General features: G+C 34.0%; 2 protein-coding genes across 2 annotated transcripts; both read right to left on the bottom strand.

The window, feature by feature from the left end:
* Nucleotides 1-5,035: 5,035 nt before the first annotated feature.
* Nucleotides 5,036-6,367, bottom strand: LOC123208711 (UPF0481 protein At3g47200-like). The gene is made up of 3 exons (XM_044626228.1): nucleotides 5,816-6,367; nucleotides 5,277-5,718; nucleotides 5,036-5,211 (listed from the first exon to the last, which is right to left on the bottom strand). The coding sequence occupies exons 1-3, from the start codon at nucleotides 6,365-6,367 to the stop codon at nucleotides 5,036-5,038; spliced, it is 1,170 nt and encodes a 389-aa protein (XP_044482163.1).
* Nucleotides 6,368-9,749: 3,382 nt separating this feature from the next.
* On the bottom strand, nucleotides 9,750-11,332 carry LOC123209503 (putative UPF0481 protein At3g02645). Its single transcript, XM_044627583.1, has one exon. The coding sequence runs from the start codon at nucleotides 11,221-11,223 to the stop codon at nucleotides 9,892-9,894; it is 1,332 nt and encodes a 443-aa protein (XP_044483518.1). The 5' UTR covers nucleotides 11,224-11,332; the 3' UTR covers nucleotides 9,750-9,891.
* Nucleotides 11,333-16,520: the final 5,188 nt, after the last annotated feature.

Genomic DNA, 16,520 nt, shown 5'->3' with positions numbered 1-16,520 from the left:
TCAGCAATTACTTGGCTTAATGGATTCGTAAGTCTGAATAACACTGAGGAAAAGTGCTAAAATTGCACCAATAAACGCAAGAATCGTCCAAGGGCTGGTGAAATGAGTATGCAAAAAATCTGCCAACCAAATCTTCATCTTGTTTTTGTAATGCTCTTCTATCCCATTTTTAACTTCCTCGTAGGCAGACGGGTGTGCCACCAAATTATCAGATATCTCATTAAAAAGATCAGCAACCTGTTGATCACTTCCTAGATAATTCAGAAGTATACCTTTTTTTCGAAGCTCCATAACATCTTCAGCATGATCAACAAGCGAATCCATAAAGCATATGTATGAGCAAACTCCGAAATCGTCTGGGCCATTAGTGCTGCATTCGTGGGCTACCATGTTTAGAAGCATAGACTTTGTTGAATCGTCAATGCATATTTGTGGAAGATTCAGATAGGCTCTAGAATAAAATATTGACCGATGAAAACCAATGTCCGTGAATTTGATAGTCTTGCTAAGCCTGAAACGGAGGCCCACAGCCTTAAGCTCCTTGGCTGACCTATAAGAAAACCAGTAACTGTCTTTGCCTCTGCCTTTGCCTTTGCCTTTGCCTTCTCGTTGAGAATTGTTTGTCAAGGCAGATTTACCAACGAGATTGCTGCGCATAACGTCAAGAAGGTGAGCAGGTTCACCATCAAGTATTTCTGCTTTCCCATTCCCATCCTTCACACATTCTTTTCGCCGACAAAGAGAATTAAAAAGAAACTTTTTCATGGTTGTCTTGTAAGTTTCTGCTGGATGAGGAAGACTATGGATTTGTTTAACAAAGTTATCTAACAATAACATACTCATCATCTTTTCACCGCAGAACTTGACGCTCATTATTTTATCGATGATTTTAAAAGGAATTTGATTTTCAAGTAAAAACAAGTCTCGTTGAACGAGAGCCATCATGTTGGTTTTTATCTTCAACTCCTCTCGTTTGCCGTTTACAATGCACTGGATGTACTGGAGGATGAAGCAGGCATCAAGAACCATCATCTGAGTAAACTCCTCGTCGCTGAACTTGTCTACCGCTTCCTTATAAGTGTAACACTCTCTTGCATCTTTAACCAAGGGACTGACCTTCTGACAAAAGGTTTCAAGCGACTTACACTCCCCATTTACATACAGGCGAGCCATTGTTTTTTTGTGCAGCTGCATAAACTTAAGCTCACTCTTTCCATAGTGATAAGGACCAATTGAAACCACAACAGGATCATAGCAGCCACTGTTTGCCTCAACCTCACGAAGCATCTCGGGAACTTTCTCTATCTTCGGCCAACTTCCTCCTTGTTTGATCCCGTCGGGTTGATTCTCGCTGCTTTCATCCTTCACGACATCTTGAACCCAATTCTTTAGACTCTCAGAAACAGTATCTACACTCTCAATAACAGGGATTGATGGATTGGCATCATTTTTATGGATTATAATGCCCTCTAATTGAGTGTTACCGCCTGCTAGGCTGGCGGAACCGGCTAGTTTATCTCCCATTACTACGGTCAAAGTATGGATATGTTATGTGAGTTTACGCAGATAAATTTAGCAAGTCTTGAGGTTATAAACTTGATGAAACGAAACCAATCGTATGTAATGGGCTAATTGTGGTTTCCAGTATCTCAACTTTTCTCAATTATGAAGCTTGGAATTAGTGCTACCTTCCTAAAGGATTAAGATTAACAAGATGCCTTCACCAGCATACCTCACGTTGTCACAAGGAAAGTGAGAAGATAAAAGGAATCATATTTAGTGACGCTATCGGGACCTTTGGAACTGAGAATCAGTGCCTTTTACTTTTCCTCTGGTAATTTTGACTGTTCAATCTTTCTCGCAGACAAAAACACTTTTGAAACCTAACAGACCCTGCATACAATCACTCCATCGTCACTCCGTTTTAGAAACTAAAGTCTTTCTTCTCTCGATCCATTCTCGGCAAACAATCACTCCATCGTCACAAGCAAGAGGCTACAATATCAAAATAATTTTAAAATACATCTTCTGTTTTAGTCTTCATCCAAGTTCTAACAAATTGATTGAATATTTTGTTTAATAGGTTAATCTATATTAAATGAATGTCAAATCAAGTAGACACACACCTTAATAGGTTCTTAAATATTTTTAATCTATATTGAATATTTTGTTTAATAGGTTCTTGGCAGAATTAATGTTCCGATTGTTGAATGAATTTTTGTTGAAATGGATGTATTTATTGAGTGAACTGCTTTAAAATAGATGTTATATATGGTCAGTATAGAGCCTAAATGATTCCTACGGATTGTTGCCAAAACATGAATTTGAAGGGAAATGGTAGGCTTCATTTAAGATTTCTATTTTAACTATATTTGACTATTTTGTTTGAATATTATGTTTGTTTAGTAACCTGTGTTGAAATGTATGTCTAATGTGACTGATATAAACTCTAAATGAAGCCTTTGGTAAACATAGATTTTGCAAGAAACTGCAAACTTCATCTAAGATTTTTGGTTTGTCTATGTTAGGAATCTATGCTGAAAAAACGAATGTTAAATATTGTCGACATGAACCCTAAACTACACACCCATTACTTAAATATAACAAGTCTCTCTAGAAGTCCTGTTTTGCAGAAAAAAGTGTTACTATACTTGATTAACTTAGCATGATTCACTTGTAAATTAGTAGAAATTAAAATCTTTGCATGATCGTAAAAATATCCTTCATTCAATAATTGCATAAGCATAAACGAATAAAAATGTTTGTACATAAAATAATAACCTAAGTGTGTAGTTTAATACATTGATATCACAAATCTCATAAATAAATAAAAACATAAGAAATAACTTTAATACCCTTTCTCTTGTTGCTCGTCACCTCACAATGACCAACTATACCTAGTACTTACAAGATGATAGAGGAAATTAGTGATTGATAATTCACTCAATAAATAGGAGAAACTAAATTCTATACATTCATCTCTTATATATTAACAAATTATTACTTATATTTCACTTGAAGTAATCTAAAGTACACCTTTAGGCTTCGAACTTCAATGACATGAAATTCTTTGTTTAAACTTTTCAAAACTTTGGTGACAAAGTATTAGAATTTTTCTTTTATACAATGCATGTAATACTACAGTGAAAACATTTTTTTTATAAAACATATTTTCTAAAAATATTTTCTTAGTGTCAATTAGACTGGTTTGAGAGAAATATTAGACATTCTAGCCATGTGAGTGACATAACTACACCATTATTTTTCCTTGCATAAATTTATTAGACCTCAATATCATCGCTTGTTTACTATTGTGAGCGAGTGTAAAAAGATCTCACGGATACTCTCTCATAACAACCCTTATGAAAATACATCAATAAAATTATCATGAAAAAACAAGTTTTTATAGGTTTCATAGAAATCTGATAACGACATAAAATGTTCTACATTGCACTACAAGATCAAGTCCCACATACATATTACGGAACTATAATCTCTGATATATTTAATATAATTTTTGATTATATTAATTTATTTTTAGCCTATAAATTTATTATTCAAATTTGTAATTTGTAATTTGAATTTAATATTTAAATTTATAGCTCGACTTTTTAGCCTGAATTTGTCAGAAATATACATTTATAATCCATGGATCATAGCCACACTAAAGTTCAAAGAAAAAAGAATAAAGTGGTGGGAGAGATATGGAGAGAAAATGATTCTCTCGTACTCTCTGTCGACTGGATTCTTTTCTCATAAGCTCTCTTTCTCTTTTGTTAGTAAACAAAAGTTTAGTGAACTATTTTTTATTTCTGTTGTCTCTTGTTTGTGTAAAAGAAAGAGGCAAAAAGTATGAGAGAAAGTGAGGATGAAGAATGAAGAAAATGGTGAAGAGACAAAGTGATAAAGAGGAAGGGACAAAAACGGTGGAGGAGAGAGTGAGAAATTTTATTTGGGTAGAGAGAGAGTGAGGGTGTAGAAAGTAGAAAAATAAGAAATTAAGATATTAATTAAAAAAATTACTATTTTTCTTTTGTCTTTTATACATATATATTCATATTTTTTTTACTATACAAATATAATATATTAATATTTTTTTACTAAAACTTTTGCATGTGACATCAAATTCCATCAAATCTTTAAATTTTAATTGATTCTAAATCTATGTTTCCTTCCATAAGAAGGCATTGAATAATTAGTTGTGTGGTGATATTTGTCTCTGCTCTCATAACAAAACCAAATGGCTTTTACCAAAGAAACTAGTTTTTTCAATGCGAAGGATGTGTTCATTACTATGATCCTCATCTCTCTTATTGTGATTGCTGCTAATAATCCTGGGGTTGTTGAAGCTGCTGCGAGGCCTATGCCAATGGATGGCAATGGAATCAAGCATTCATCTCCTACATATTTCCCTCAAGGTCATGACAGGTCGCCGCCATATTCTCCGAACCCCTGCAGCTATATCCCAACCCCACCTGGCGGCCCGGGTAACTGCAAGTTTCCTCACTAAAACTTTCATTTCTCTGGAATCTTTATCTATTTTAGGAGATAAGATACATAAATGCTCATGTGTATGTGTTCAAAAAAAAAAAAAATCTGTATTGATCAATGATTAGCCTGATCTTAATGAAGATATTGCTTGTTTATTAGAGGGATGGATGAATGTATACTTTTTTTTCATTTGAGTGGAAGAAGAAAATCGATTTTAAGGAATTGAATGAAATAATTTTTGTACACTCTAATAAACATTGTTTCTTCGTGATAGAAATAATCTTCGTCTTTTCTTAGATGGATTGAATATTATTTTATCTTTAATTAAAAATTCTAATTACAATATGAAACATCATCTTAATATCAAACTAAGTAATCAAAAATAGATATACATAATTTTATTGTACTTATATTGATAACTCACAACTCAAATTTTATTAGAACTTATTACAACACACACGTCTCAGACTTTATTCGAACTAGTTACAACACACACACGCATTCCCCTCACACAAACAAATACAGGACATAATGTAGTAGTGAATTAGCAATTGCTAGGCTTAATGGATTCATGAGTCTGAATAACACTGAGGAAAAGTGCTAAAATTGCACCAATAAACGCAAGAACCGTCCAAGGGCTGGTGAAATTAGTATGCCAAAAATCTGCCAACCAAATCTTTATACAGTTTTTGTAATGCTCTTCTATCCCTTCTTTAACAACTGCATAGGCATTTGGGTGTGCCACAAAATTATCAGATATCTCATTAAAAAGATCAGAAGTATACCTTTTTTTCGAAGCACCACGACATCCTCAGCATGATCAACGAGCGAACCCATAAAGCATATGTATGAACAAACTCCGAAATCACTGGGACCATTGGTGCTTGATTCGTTGGCTATCATGTTTAGAAGCATAGACTTTGTTGAATCGTCAATGCATATTTGTGGAAGTTTCAGATAGGCTCTAGAATAAAATATTGACGTAAGAAATTCAACGTCCGTGAATTTGTTAGTCTTGCTAAGCCTGAAATGGATGCCTGCAGCCCTGAGCTCCTTGGCTGATCGATAAGAAAACCAGTAACTGCCTCTGCCTTTGCCTTTGAGTTGAGGATTGTTTGTCCAAGCGAATTTATCAACGAGATTGCTGCGCATAACGTCGAGAGGGTGAGCAGGTTCACCATTAAATGGTGTTGCTTTTGCTTTTGCTTTATCACTCCCATCCTGCTGCTAAGATTTTTTTTTCCCAAAAAGCAAAATAAGAAAAAAATTTTGGTTTGGTTGTCTTGTTAGTTTCTTCTGGAGGAAGATTACGAATTTTTGAAACAAATGAATGTAACATTTCCATCTTATTTTCATCTCCGAACTTGACGCCCAATATTTCATGGAGGAATTTAAAAGGAATTTGATTTTCCAGTAACAACAAGTCTCGTTGAACGAAAGCTATCATGTTGCTTTTCATCTTCAAAGCCTCTGGTCTCTCGTTTACAATGCAGTCGATGAACTCGACGATGAAGCAGGCATCAAGAGCCATCATCTGAATAAACTCCTCATCGCTGAACTTGTCTACTGCTTCCGTTTCAGTGTAACACTCTTTTGCATCTTTAACCAAGGTCCGGACCTTCTGATTAAGCTCCGCACTTGCATACTGGCCAGCCATTGCTTTTTTGTGCTGCCGCATAAAGTCAAGCACAGGTTTTCCATGCTGATAAGGACCAATTGAAGCCACTATAGGATCATAGCAGCCAGTGTTTGCCGTAACCTCACGAAGCATCTGTGGAACTTTCTCTATCTTCGGCCAACTTTCACCTCTCACAGCAATTTCAATCCAGTCCTTGCCTCCTGCTAGGTTACCGGAACCGGCTAGCTGTGTTTTCATTATCACTCTCTGTCAGAATAAAATCGAGTTGAGCGTTAAACGCAGGCACATGTGACGGCGTGAGAAGAGGGGTTAGTAAAATAACAGCAGTAAAAGTGAAACGGTGCGTACGCACCGTTTCAATAATGAGGGAAGATGAACAGTTTGGTGTCGAGGCTTTCCTAGTCTCTTGAAGAAAAGTTTACGCAGTGCGTGTGTTTCAGCAAGACTTCAGTTGCTGAGTTCACGCGAAAGAGTTAACAGGAATAAGAACTAAAGGACTAAAGACTAACAAGATGCTCTCTCACTACCATGCCTCACCTTGTCATTAAGAAAGTGGGAATAAGAAGATAAGCGGAATTATGTCACTATTGGGACCTTGAATTAAGAATTGGTATATATTTTTTACTTTTTATTTATAAGAATGACATTTTCACTGTTTACTCTTTCTCACCTATAAATATATTTCTGAATACAAACAAGCTCTATGTACACACAAAACCCTATTCACCTTCTCTCAAATGAAAATCTCAGTGGCAGTCTCTCCATCTTCACTCTGTTTTAAAAGTACAGTTTGTATTCTCTTGATCCATTGCCGCCCACAATTACTCCATCTTCATAAGCATTGGGTAATTTTTTTAAAAATAGATGTCGAATAGGGTCGATGCATGCCCTAAATAAATCATATGGTTTATTGTCAAAACATAAATAAAAAAGAAAATGTAAATTTTTTTTTTTTTTTGAGGTTTTTAGTTTGAATATATTTACTACTTTGTTTAATGTTACATTTGTTTGGTAACCTGTGTTGGAATATAAACCAAATATAGTTGATATAAACCCTAAATGAAGTCCTTAGTTTTTTGTCAAATTTTCTACCGAAACATAGATTAGGCACAAAACCACAAACTTCATTTAAGGCTTTTTGTTTGTCAATATTTGATATTTATTTTTTTAAAATAAATGTTAAACATGGTCGATATAAACCCTCAACTATCGACACATTATTTGGATATAACACCCTTCTTCAGAGAAAAGTGTTTTTATCCTTAACTAATTTTGCATAATTCACTTGTTTAATAAGTGGAAACTAGAAATTTTACATAAAATTATAAAAACACCCTTCATTCAATATATACATCGACAAAAACATCAAAAGATGTTTATACATAAAATAATAACTCAAGTGTGTAATTTAATATATCAAAATCACAAATCTTATATATATAACTTATAAATAAATAATAATATAATAAAGTATTAATATACTCACGCGCATCCTCTTTGGTTGATTTGTTACCTCATAGTCACCAACTATACATATTACCTACAAAATTAAAATATGGGTATGAGAAAATAAGTCCAACACATACATCTCTTATTTATTTCCAAACTATTGCTTATATTCCAAAATAAGTATACTTTCATACTTTAAACTTCGATGATTTGAAATTCAGAACTTAAACTTAGTCATATAGATCTACTCTGTTACTTGTGAGCATTGAAATGAAGATTTGTACTCAATATCAGATAAATGATACAACAAAAGGTGTAAATAGTAAATAATTTCACTTTTAGTCTCATATTAAAAATCAATTTCCACAACAAAGCACCTGACTCATTCCTACTGTCTCCTCTAGTCAAAATCGATACTTTCAACCACAACCTACATGGAAATTACATTGTACTATGAGGGTAACATTTATATTGCATTTCATTAATTATCCAAAAACATTTTTGAAAAAATAAGTTATGATATAAATTTAAGTTGTTTATTGATATCATATCTTGAACAACAAATTTGATATTATACCTCAAAATTGTTCAGCTTTCAAAACTACAAGAAACTAGGATAAGGGCTTTGTCTCTTTTTCAACCGAATGTGCTTTCTCAAAACTGTTTGTATTTCTAGTTCTTCCCAAACGGAATAAATTACACCCGAAATTGAAATTAAAATAGCTCTAACTTCTTGCCACTTCCTCAACAATAACAGCAGTCTTTACTGCAACCAATACAAATACTAACTAGGTGGCATTTGTGTAGCATGTATGCTTAGATAGGATGAAAAAAGGTCCATTCAAATAAGAGTGGGTTTTCACACTTGAAGAATGTTATCTCCTATTGCATAGTTCATAAAACTAGAGAATGAAAGAATCAGTATCACTAACTTACAGTTTGTGACCCTAGACCTGGCGCAAGTTCTCGTGGTAGACCTGCAGCCACTCCACCATCAGCTAGAGCTTCACCAAGAAAATATATGCTGGACCGCTGCCACTGAAAATTAAAAAATAAAATAAAATCTTTGATTAAAACAACCAGCCAACTCTGTTTGTCCAGAGACGGATGCGTTAACATAAGAACATGTTATTAGGTCTTATGGTTTCCCATGGACCCAGGAACCTCATTATGGTAAATAATGAAACTAGGGCTTGTGGGAAATTATTAAATGAGAGAATATTCCAAGCTGCTGAGAGACTATAAAATGGGAGGCCATATACCTCAAACAAGCGATAGCATCAAACAATTTCTCATCAGCCCGCCAAATCTTGCCAACTGATTGAAACAGTTTATAAATTAGTTCCCCACCATCGTCTGTTGAAGCTCCTCCCAAGCTCATAACTATCAAAATACAAGTAGATTAGATACTTTCACATTTTTATTCAACGTGCCAATTTGAAATGGAAAGAACATAACACAAACATGAACTAGTACTAAAAAATAAATGTAATTTGACAAAGAATGAAGAGAAACGCTTTGGAGAGGGAGAGAAATGCTGCTTCAGAGATGATAATTCAGATGAGCGCCATTGGGAGAGCAATGCTAGAGAGGGTCGCCGGATTTTTTTTCCAAACTTAGGAAAACAAAATGAATTTTTTAAAATTTAATCTTAAAAAAATTATTAATTTTTTAAACTAAAAAAAAAATTATAATTTTATTTATTTTAATAATATTGATAAAATAACCTATAATTTTAACCAAAAAAAAATCTTAAATATATATAAATGAATTAAATCTTAAATGAATATTTAAGTTTTTTAAATATCATAAATATGTGTTTGTTTTTGCACCTAACCTTTGATGGAAAATAGTCCTTTGGCCTTCGACACCTATGGTAACAATCTTATAACTCATGGTTTCTCAATTTTCGATCTTGGAATTGCTTATGAAAGCGAGAGTTATATTCCATCTTATTTATGACTCCACAACTTTGGAATGTTTTATAATCTTTATTTGAAAAAGGACTTCTTTATTTTATTCTATAAGGTGATGGCCCCATCACAAGAACAAGATAAAGCTGAAAGTACTTTCAATTTCATTGAATATTTAAATATTTAATGCAAAAAAAAAAAAAAAGAGTATGGTAATTTGACTGAGTCAATTACAGAAAATAAGTTGGGAAATCCAATAACCCATGGGCAACGATATGTGCATCATTTTATTGTAATTTTATTGATAATCTCAATTCAAATTTTATTCAATATAGTTACAACACGCACCTCACACAAACATATACAGGAAATAGTAATAATGTAGTAGTGCATTAGCCTCTACGTACTATGCTTCATGTCTTTATAAGTCTGAAGGAAACTCATTCCAAGTGCTAAAATTGCAGCGAAAAACGCGATAATCGTCCAGGGGCTTGAGAAATGAGTATACAAAACCTCTGCCAACCAAGTCTTCCACTTGCTTGTGTAATGCTTTTCTAACATTTCTTTAACTTCCACATAGGCATCCCGGTGTGGCACCAGATTATCAGATATCTCGTTAAAAAGATCAGCAACCTGTTGATCACTTCCCAGATAATTCAGAAGTATACCTTTTTTTCGAAGCTCCTTAACATCTTCAGCATGATCAACAAGCGAATCCATAAAGCATATGTATGAAGAAACTCCGAGATCGTCCGGGCCATCGGTACTGGATTCGTGGGCTACCATGTTTAGAAGCATAGACTTTGTTGAATCATCAATGCCTATTTGTGGAAGACTCAGATAACCTGCACAAAAACACAAACTTCGAAAACAAACGTCCGTGAATTTGTTAGTCTTGCTAGGCCTGAAATGGATGCCCTTAGCCTTGAGCTCCTGGGCTGAACGATAGGAAAACCAATGACTGCCTTTGCGCTTGCGTTGAGCATTTTTTTTCCAACCGCATACACCACGTTGAGCATTTTTTTTCCGACCGCATTCACCACGTTGAGCATTTTTTTTCCAAGCGCATTCACCAACGAGATTGCTGCGCATAAGGTCAAGAAGGTGAGCAGGTTCTCTTTTAACACAATAAGGAAAACCAGAAAGAAAATTTTGTATGGTTGTCTGCGTAGTTTCTTCGGGTGAAATTTTTACTAACTCTTTGCGCGATATTTCATTGAGGACTTTAAAAGGGATTTGATTTTCCAGTAACAACAAGTCTCGTTGAACGAAAGCTATCTTGTTGTTTTTCATCTTCAAATCCTCTAGTTTGTCCTCTCGAAAGCAGTCGATGAAATGGAGGATGAAGCAGGTGTCAATAACCATCATCTCAATGAACTCCTTGTCGTTGAACTTGTCTACTTCTTCCTCGGTGTAACAGTCTCTTGCATCAATGGCCAAGGGACTGAACTTCTGATACAAGTCTTCAAGCGACGTCGTAAGATATTTATCTGCATACTGACAAGCCATTGTTTTTTTGTGCTGCTGCATACGCGCAAGCTGAGCCTTTCCATGGTGATAAGGACCAATTGAAACCACAAGAGGATCAAAGCAGTCACTGTTTGCCTTAACATCACGAAGTATCGCCGGAACTTTCTCTATCTTCGACCGTCCTTCTCCATGTAGTGGTATGATCACCTCCGGCTGATTCTCGCATGCTAGGCTGACGGAAACGGCTAGTTTTTCTCCCATTACTACTCTCAAAGAATGGTTATGTGAGTTTACGCAAATGAATTTAGCAAGTCCTGAGCTTATAAACTTGATGAAACGAGACCAATAGTGAGTAATGGGCTAATTGTGGGTTTCAGTACCTCTACTTTTCTCAGTTATGAAGCTTGGAATTGTTGCTACCTTCCTAAAGGATTAAGATTAACAAGATGCCTTCACCAGCATGCCTCACGTTGTCAAAAGGAAAGTGAGAAGATAAGAGGAATCATATTTACTGACGCTATCGGGACCTTTGGAATTGAGAATCAGTGCTTTTTTACTTGCTAGTCCTGTGAATTTGTATTAAAATGGATGTGTTTTTGGATAATCTATTTTAAAATAGCTATCATATATGATTAATATAGACCCTAAATAGATCTTCGGATTTATTTCCAAAACATTAATTTTGATTTAAGGTTTTTAGTGTTTGATCATATTTGAGTATAAAAAATTTCATGTATAAAAAATTTTTCATTATTTTTTTATATTTCAATATTTTTAATAGATAAACAATCTTTAAAAGCTATTTTTAATTTCTTATATTAACTTTTTATTTGTATCTGCTTCCATTAGGATTTTTCCGATAGACAAGAAAAACAAAATAATCTATTTTTTAATACCTTAAAAAGCCCTTTCATTTCGGATTACAGAAATCCATGGACTATCTTAATTTATTCTGTCTGGGAATTATACGAAAAACACTTAAGAAAATTGTCAAAATTTTGAACTATGAATAAAGAGATAAAATCACCATGAATTTAGGCAGCTCTAGGACAGCTCTCGGCTCCGCTTAGCAGCAGCAACAACAGCATTCATTAAAATCCCACGGAACCCACCTTTCTCCAATTCATGAACACCAGCAATAGTAGTCCCACCAGGTGAAGCAACATCATCTTTAAGTTGACCTGGGTGTTTCCCAGATTTAACCACCATTGATGCTGCTCCCAATACCTGCACAGAAATAGTTTTGTTGGCTGTGGAGAATGAATTCGAACTAACATAATACTCAAGCTTAAGAAAACAATGACATGAAAGAGGCAAGAATCTACAATAAAAAAATAAAGTCAGAAATTTAGAACTGAAGGGAAAGAAACGAAAAACTCACTTCATAAATTTCACTCATACTCAAGTCTGAAGAATGTGAGATGATTCTAAGATATTGGAAAAAACTAGTTAACAATTTTTTCAAGTTGCAGTGTACCCACTATCAGATATACACAAAAGGTGTAAATAGTAATTAACTTCACTTTTAGTCTCATATACAATTCTCAATTTCCACACCAAAGCACTCAACTCATTCCTATAGTCTCCTCTAGTCAAAACCAATACTTTCAACCACAAGCCTACATGGCAATTACACTGTACTACGACTGTAACATTTAGATTGCATTTAATTCATTATCCAAAAACATTTTTTAAAGAATAAATTATGATATAAATTTAAGTTGTTTATTGATATCATATATTGAACAACAAATTTAATATAATATCTGAAAATTGTTCAATTTTCAAAATTAGAGGAAACTAAGATAAGGACTCTCTCTCTTTTCCAACCAAATGAGTTTTATTGAAACTGTTCGTATCTATAGTTCTTCCAAAACAGAATAAATTACACCCAAAATTGAAATTAAACAAGCTCTAGGTTCTTTCCACTTCCTCAACAATAATAGCAGTCTTTATTGCAACCAATACAAATACAAACAAGGTAGTATCTGTGTACCATGTATGCTTAGATAGGATGAAAAAAGTCCATTCAAACAAGAGTGGGTTTTCACATCATGAATCCGGTCCATACTAGCTGTAAGGTCAATCTGTAAGCCACTTTACCGACTCTCAACTATCTCATATGGACCAATATATCTGTAAGCTAGTTTTCCTTTCTTTCCTAATTTCATCAAATACTTAAATGGAGCAATCTTTACAAATACACACTTACTCACATGGAATTCCAAGTCTCGGTGTTGATGGTTTACATAACTTTTTTATCGATCCTGGGCCAGTTTCATTATCTGTCTGATCAATTGTATATCATCGACCATTTTTTGGGTCAACTCAGGCCCAAGGGATCGAGATAACACATCTCTCTCCTATCTCATCCCAATGGAGAGGAGAACGACACCTCCTGCTATATAATGTCTCGTAAGATGACATCTAAACAGTCGTCTGGTAGCTATTATTATAAGCAAACTCCACCAAGGAAAACATTTTTATCCACATAGCGTTATAATCCAAGCAACAAGCTCTCAATATGTCTTCCAAAATCTGATTTACCTTTTCTGTCTCACCATTTGTTTGAGGATAATGTAAGATTTTAAAGTTTAATTATGAGAAGAAATTATTAGCTTTCTAAACTTATGAGATAAATGAATAATATTTTATTATTTTTAATATATTAATAGTTAAATAACAATTTCACTCTTAAAGTTAACTATTTCTATTAATTTTAACAACCTAAGAGTTTAGATATTCGTAGTTAGAGAATAAAATATTAAATTTGCATCAAACCTTGGGTGGGAAATAGTCATTTGGCCTTAAAATTATTTTTCAAAGTCAATAAATATGAAATCCTATTTTACAGTGGCCAACTTGACCAACTGGTACTACCAATTTTTTAAAATTCTAATTTCGAATTGGGACTCCGACCAACTCGATCCATGTGAGGGTTTAAAAATATATTAGTTATTACATTGGATCAACTTACGAATGAATTGCACTTAATTGCGTTTCAACCATCAAATCAATTTGGGTGATGTATGCAAGGATGACAGTGAAGACGCATCTGGGAAACTACTCAATCATTTTAAAGTGAAAGAAAAGTTTGAAATTACTTTTCATTCTCGTTTAAACAAATCTGACATAGAATTTGTATATTAGAAAACCATATTGCCTTAAAAGATACTGACGCCTAAAGTGAAATATATATGGTATAAATGACAAGTCTGACAAAACTCTATTGTCAAGTATTCTAGCCTAACCCTGATCTATAGACACTTTAATTGAACAGCATATATTGACTAGGTTTCCTTTTTTGAGACATGTAACATGTGGGTTGCAGAATATGGTACCATTCCAACGGGAATGGCAAACTCTGAAGCAAGACATAAAGGGAAGTAGGCTTTGATTCTTTTAGTATGCCAATTAATGGGAGTGAGGTACAAATTAAATGTATATCGTACAAGAAAATCTATTTAGGGTTACCTTATTCCAAACCTCTTTATTCCAAACCTCTTAATTATATACAAATTAAGAGGTTACCTTATCCAAGCCTAAGCACATGTAGACCCTTAATTATATACAAATTAAATTCTATGTTAGATTTGTAGAAAGATTGCAAATCTGGTAGAATGGTTGAAGCCATCTGTAATACCCTCAGGTATGTTCCAGGGGTATTTATGTCTTTTGACTCTATTTAGAGATATTTCTCATTTTAAGTACATATATTTGTTTTACATGTATATGTGTGTTTATATATATATATATATATATATATATATATATATATATATATATATATATATATATATATATATATATATATACACCTAAAGGAAAAAAAAAAAAAAAAGGGAAAGGAAAAAGACAAAGAGAAAAAGAGAAAGAGATAAGGCTTTATAGAGAAGACTTTTTCATCATTTTCGTCCATATTCTAGCAGCCTCCAGCAGCCACCATTCTTCATATTTTTCCTTTGCTTTCTTGAAGAAAAAGGAAGGATTTGAGGGAGTTGGAAGATAAGAAAAGAAAAGAAAAGAAAAGGAAGCACTTGGAAGCTTTGGTAACCAAAGATCTCCTTCCTTTTTCTTTCATCTATGTTTATATGCATGTTATGTGAATATGTTAGAGTGTTTTGGTATTGATTTAAAGTGATCTTGGTGATAAAGGAAGCAAAACAAAGAGGAGGAAGCCAACTTTCAAAGATTTGGCTTGAAACAAGGTAAGGGGTTTCCTCCTTGATATGTGACATGTTTTAGGGTTTTGGTTCCTTAGATCTATGTTATAAATGTTGATTTTGATGTTGAGGAATGTTGTTTTGTCATTTGGGATGTCTATGTATGTGATTTTGTTCATGGCAGAAAGTTGTAGAATATTTACAGTTTTTGCCACTGAGTTCGTCCCATGTTTTGGCTGCCTTGTTTGATGAATTATGAGTGCTATTATATCTTGTTGGAAAGCTATTTGAATCCTCTTACCAATGATATATAGCTTGTATGAATTAGAGATCATTTGGACTATTAAAGATTGTATAAACCGAAAGGACTGCTTTATCAAATAAACAGGGGAGACAGTTTTTGCCACTGACTTTATCTGCTGTTTTGACTGTCTGATTGAATGAATTATGAGTGCTATTATATCTTGTTGGAAAGATCTTTGAATCCTCTTTTCAATTATATATAGCTTGTATGAATTAGATATCATTTGGATTGTTAAAGATTGTATAAACCGAAAGGACTGCTTTATCAAATAAACAGGGGAGACAGTTTTTGCCACTGACTTTATCTGCTGTTTTGACTGCCTGATTGAATGAATTATGAGTGCTATTATAGCTTGTTGGAAAGATCTTTGAATCCTCTTTTCAACGATATATAGTTTGTATGAATTAGAAACCATTTGGGCTGTTAAATTGTATGAAAAGAATGCTGCCCTGCTAAATGACTGTTCTGTGAACAGTGTTTCATAATTCTGGGCAAGAAAGAAAGAAGGAAAGAAAGAAAGAAAGAAAGAAAAGGAAGAAGAAAGGAAAGAAAGGAAGGGAAAGGAAAGGAAAGGAAAGAAAAGAAGAAAAGAAAAAGAAAGAAAAACAAGAAAAAGAATATGGGGCTCAAGATTTAGGGGTCGTCCCAAGAGTAATGTCTGGTGCGTTATGAATAAATTTAAATGGAAGCAAAATTAGTAAGATATAAGACCCGCATGCATGCTATAAACTATGAGGAGGCACTTTACACTACACCGCTCGCAGTAGGGCACGTCCACAGTAGGACACGTCCGTAGTAGGACATAGACCCCCAGTAGGGTCCGCTCGCAGTAGAGCTTAATTCAAAGTCAGAAATAGTGTAGTGAAAGAAAAAGAGCTTGAGCTTAAAAAAGTGTCAAATCCCTATAGTTAGCTTCCAGAAAGTATTAAATAGACACCAGATGGGACAAAGTATGACCCAAATAGTAATGAGTGAACTAAATTACCCCCTCAATCTCTTATAGAGGTTAGGATGTGGGGTTGAGTCCCAAAAGTGAGTTAGAACAGGAAAAAAAGGATAGTTTACTTAATTTTTTCCCTTACTGAGTGTTC

The sequence above is a fragment of the Mangifera indica genome, chromosome 2 (genome assembly GCF_011075055.1).
Source record: "Mangifera indica cultivar Alphonso chromosome 2, CATAS_Mindica_2.1, whole genome shotgun sequence".
In the NCBI taxonomy this organism is placed as follows: domain Eukaryota; kingdom Viridiplantae; phylum Streptophyta; class Magnoliopsida; order Sapindales; family Anacardiaceae; genus Mangifera; species Mangifera indica.
Note: the sequence above shows the minus strand (reverse complement) of the source record. Positions and strands in the feature narration are given on the sequence as shown.

What these genes read in the sequence shown, in the direction of transcription:
- LOC123208711 (XM_044626228.1), bottom strand. Translation starts at nt 6,367, where the DNA reads ATGAAAACACAGCTAGCCGGTTCCGGTAACCTAGCAGGAGGCAAGGAC. An exon ending in TGGAAATGTTACATTCATTT is followed by an intron (nt 5,719 to 5,815) that starts GTTTCAAAAATT and finishes AAAAAATCTTAG; the next exon opens with CAGCAGGATGGGAGTGATAA. An exon ending in CGTGGTGCTTCGAAAAAAAG is followed by an intron (nt 5,212 to 5,276) that starts GTATACTTCTGA and finishes ATGCCTATGCAG; the next exon opens with TTGTTAAAGAAGGGATAGAA.
- LOC123209503 (XM_044627583.1), bottom strand. Translation starts at nt 11,223, where the DNA reads ATGGGAGAAAAACTAGCCGTTTCCGTCAGCCTAGCATGCGAGAATCAG.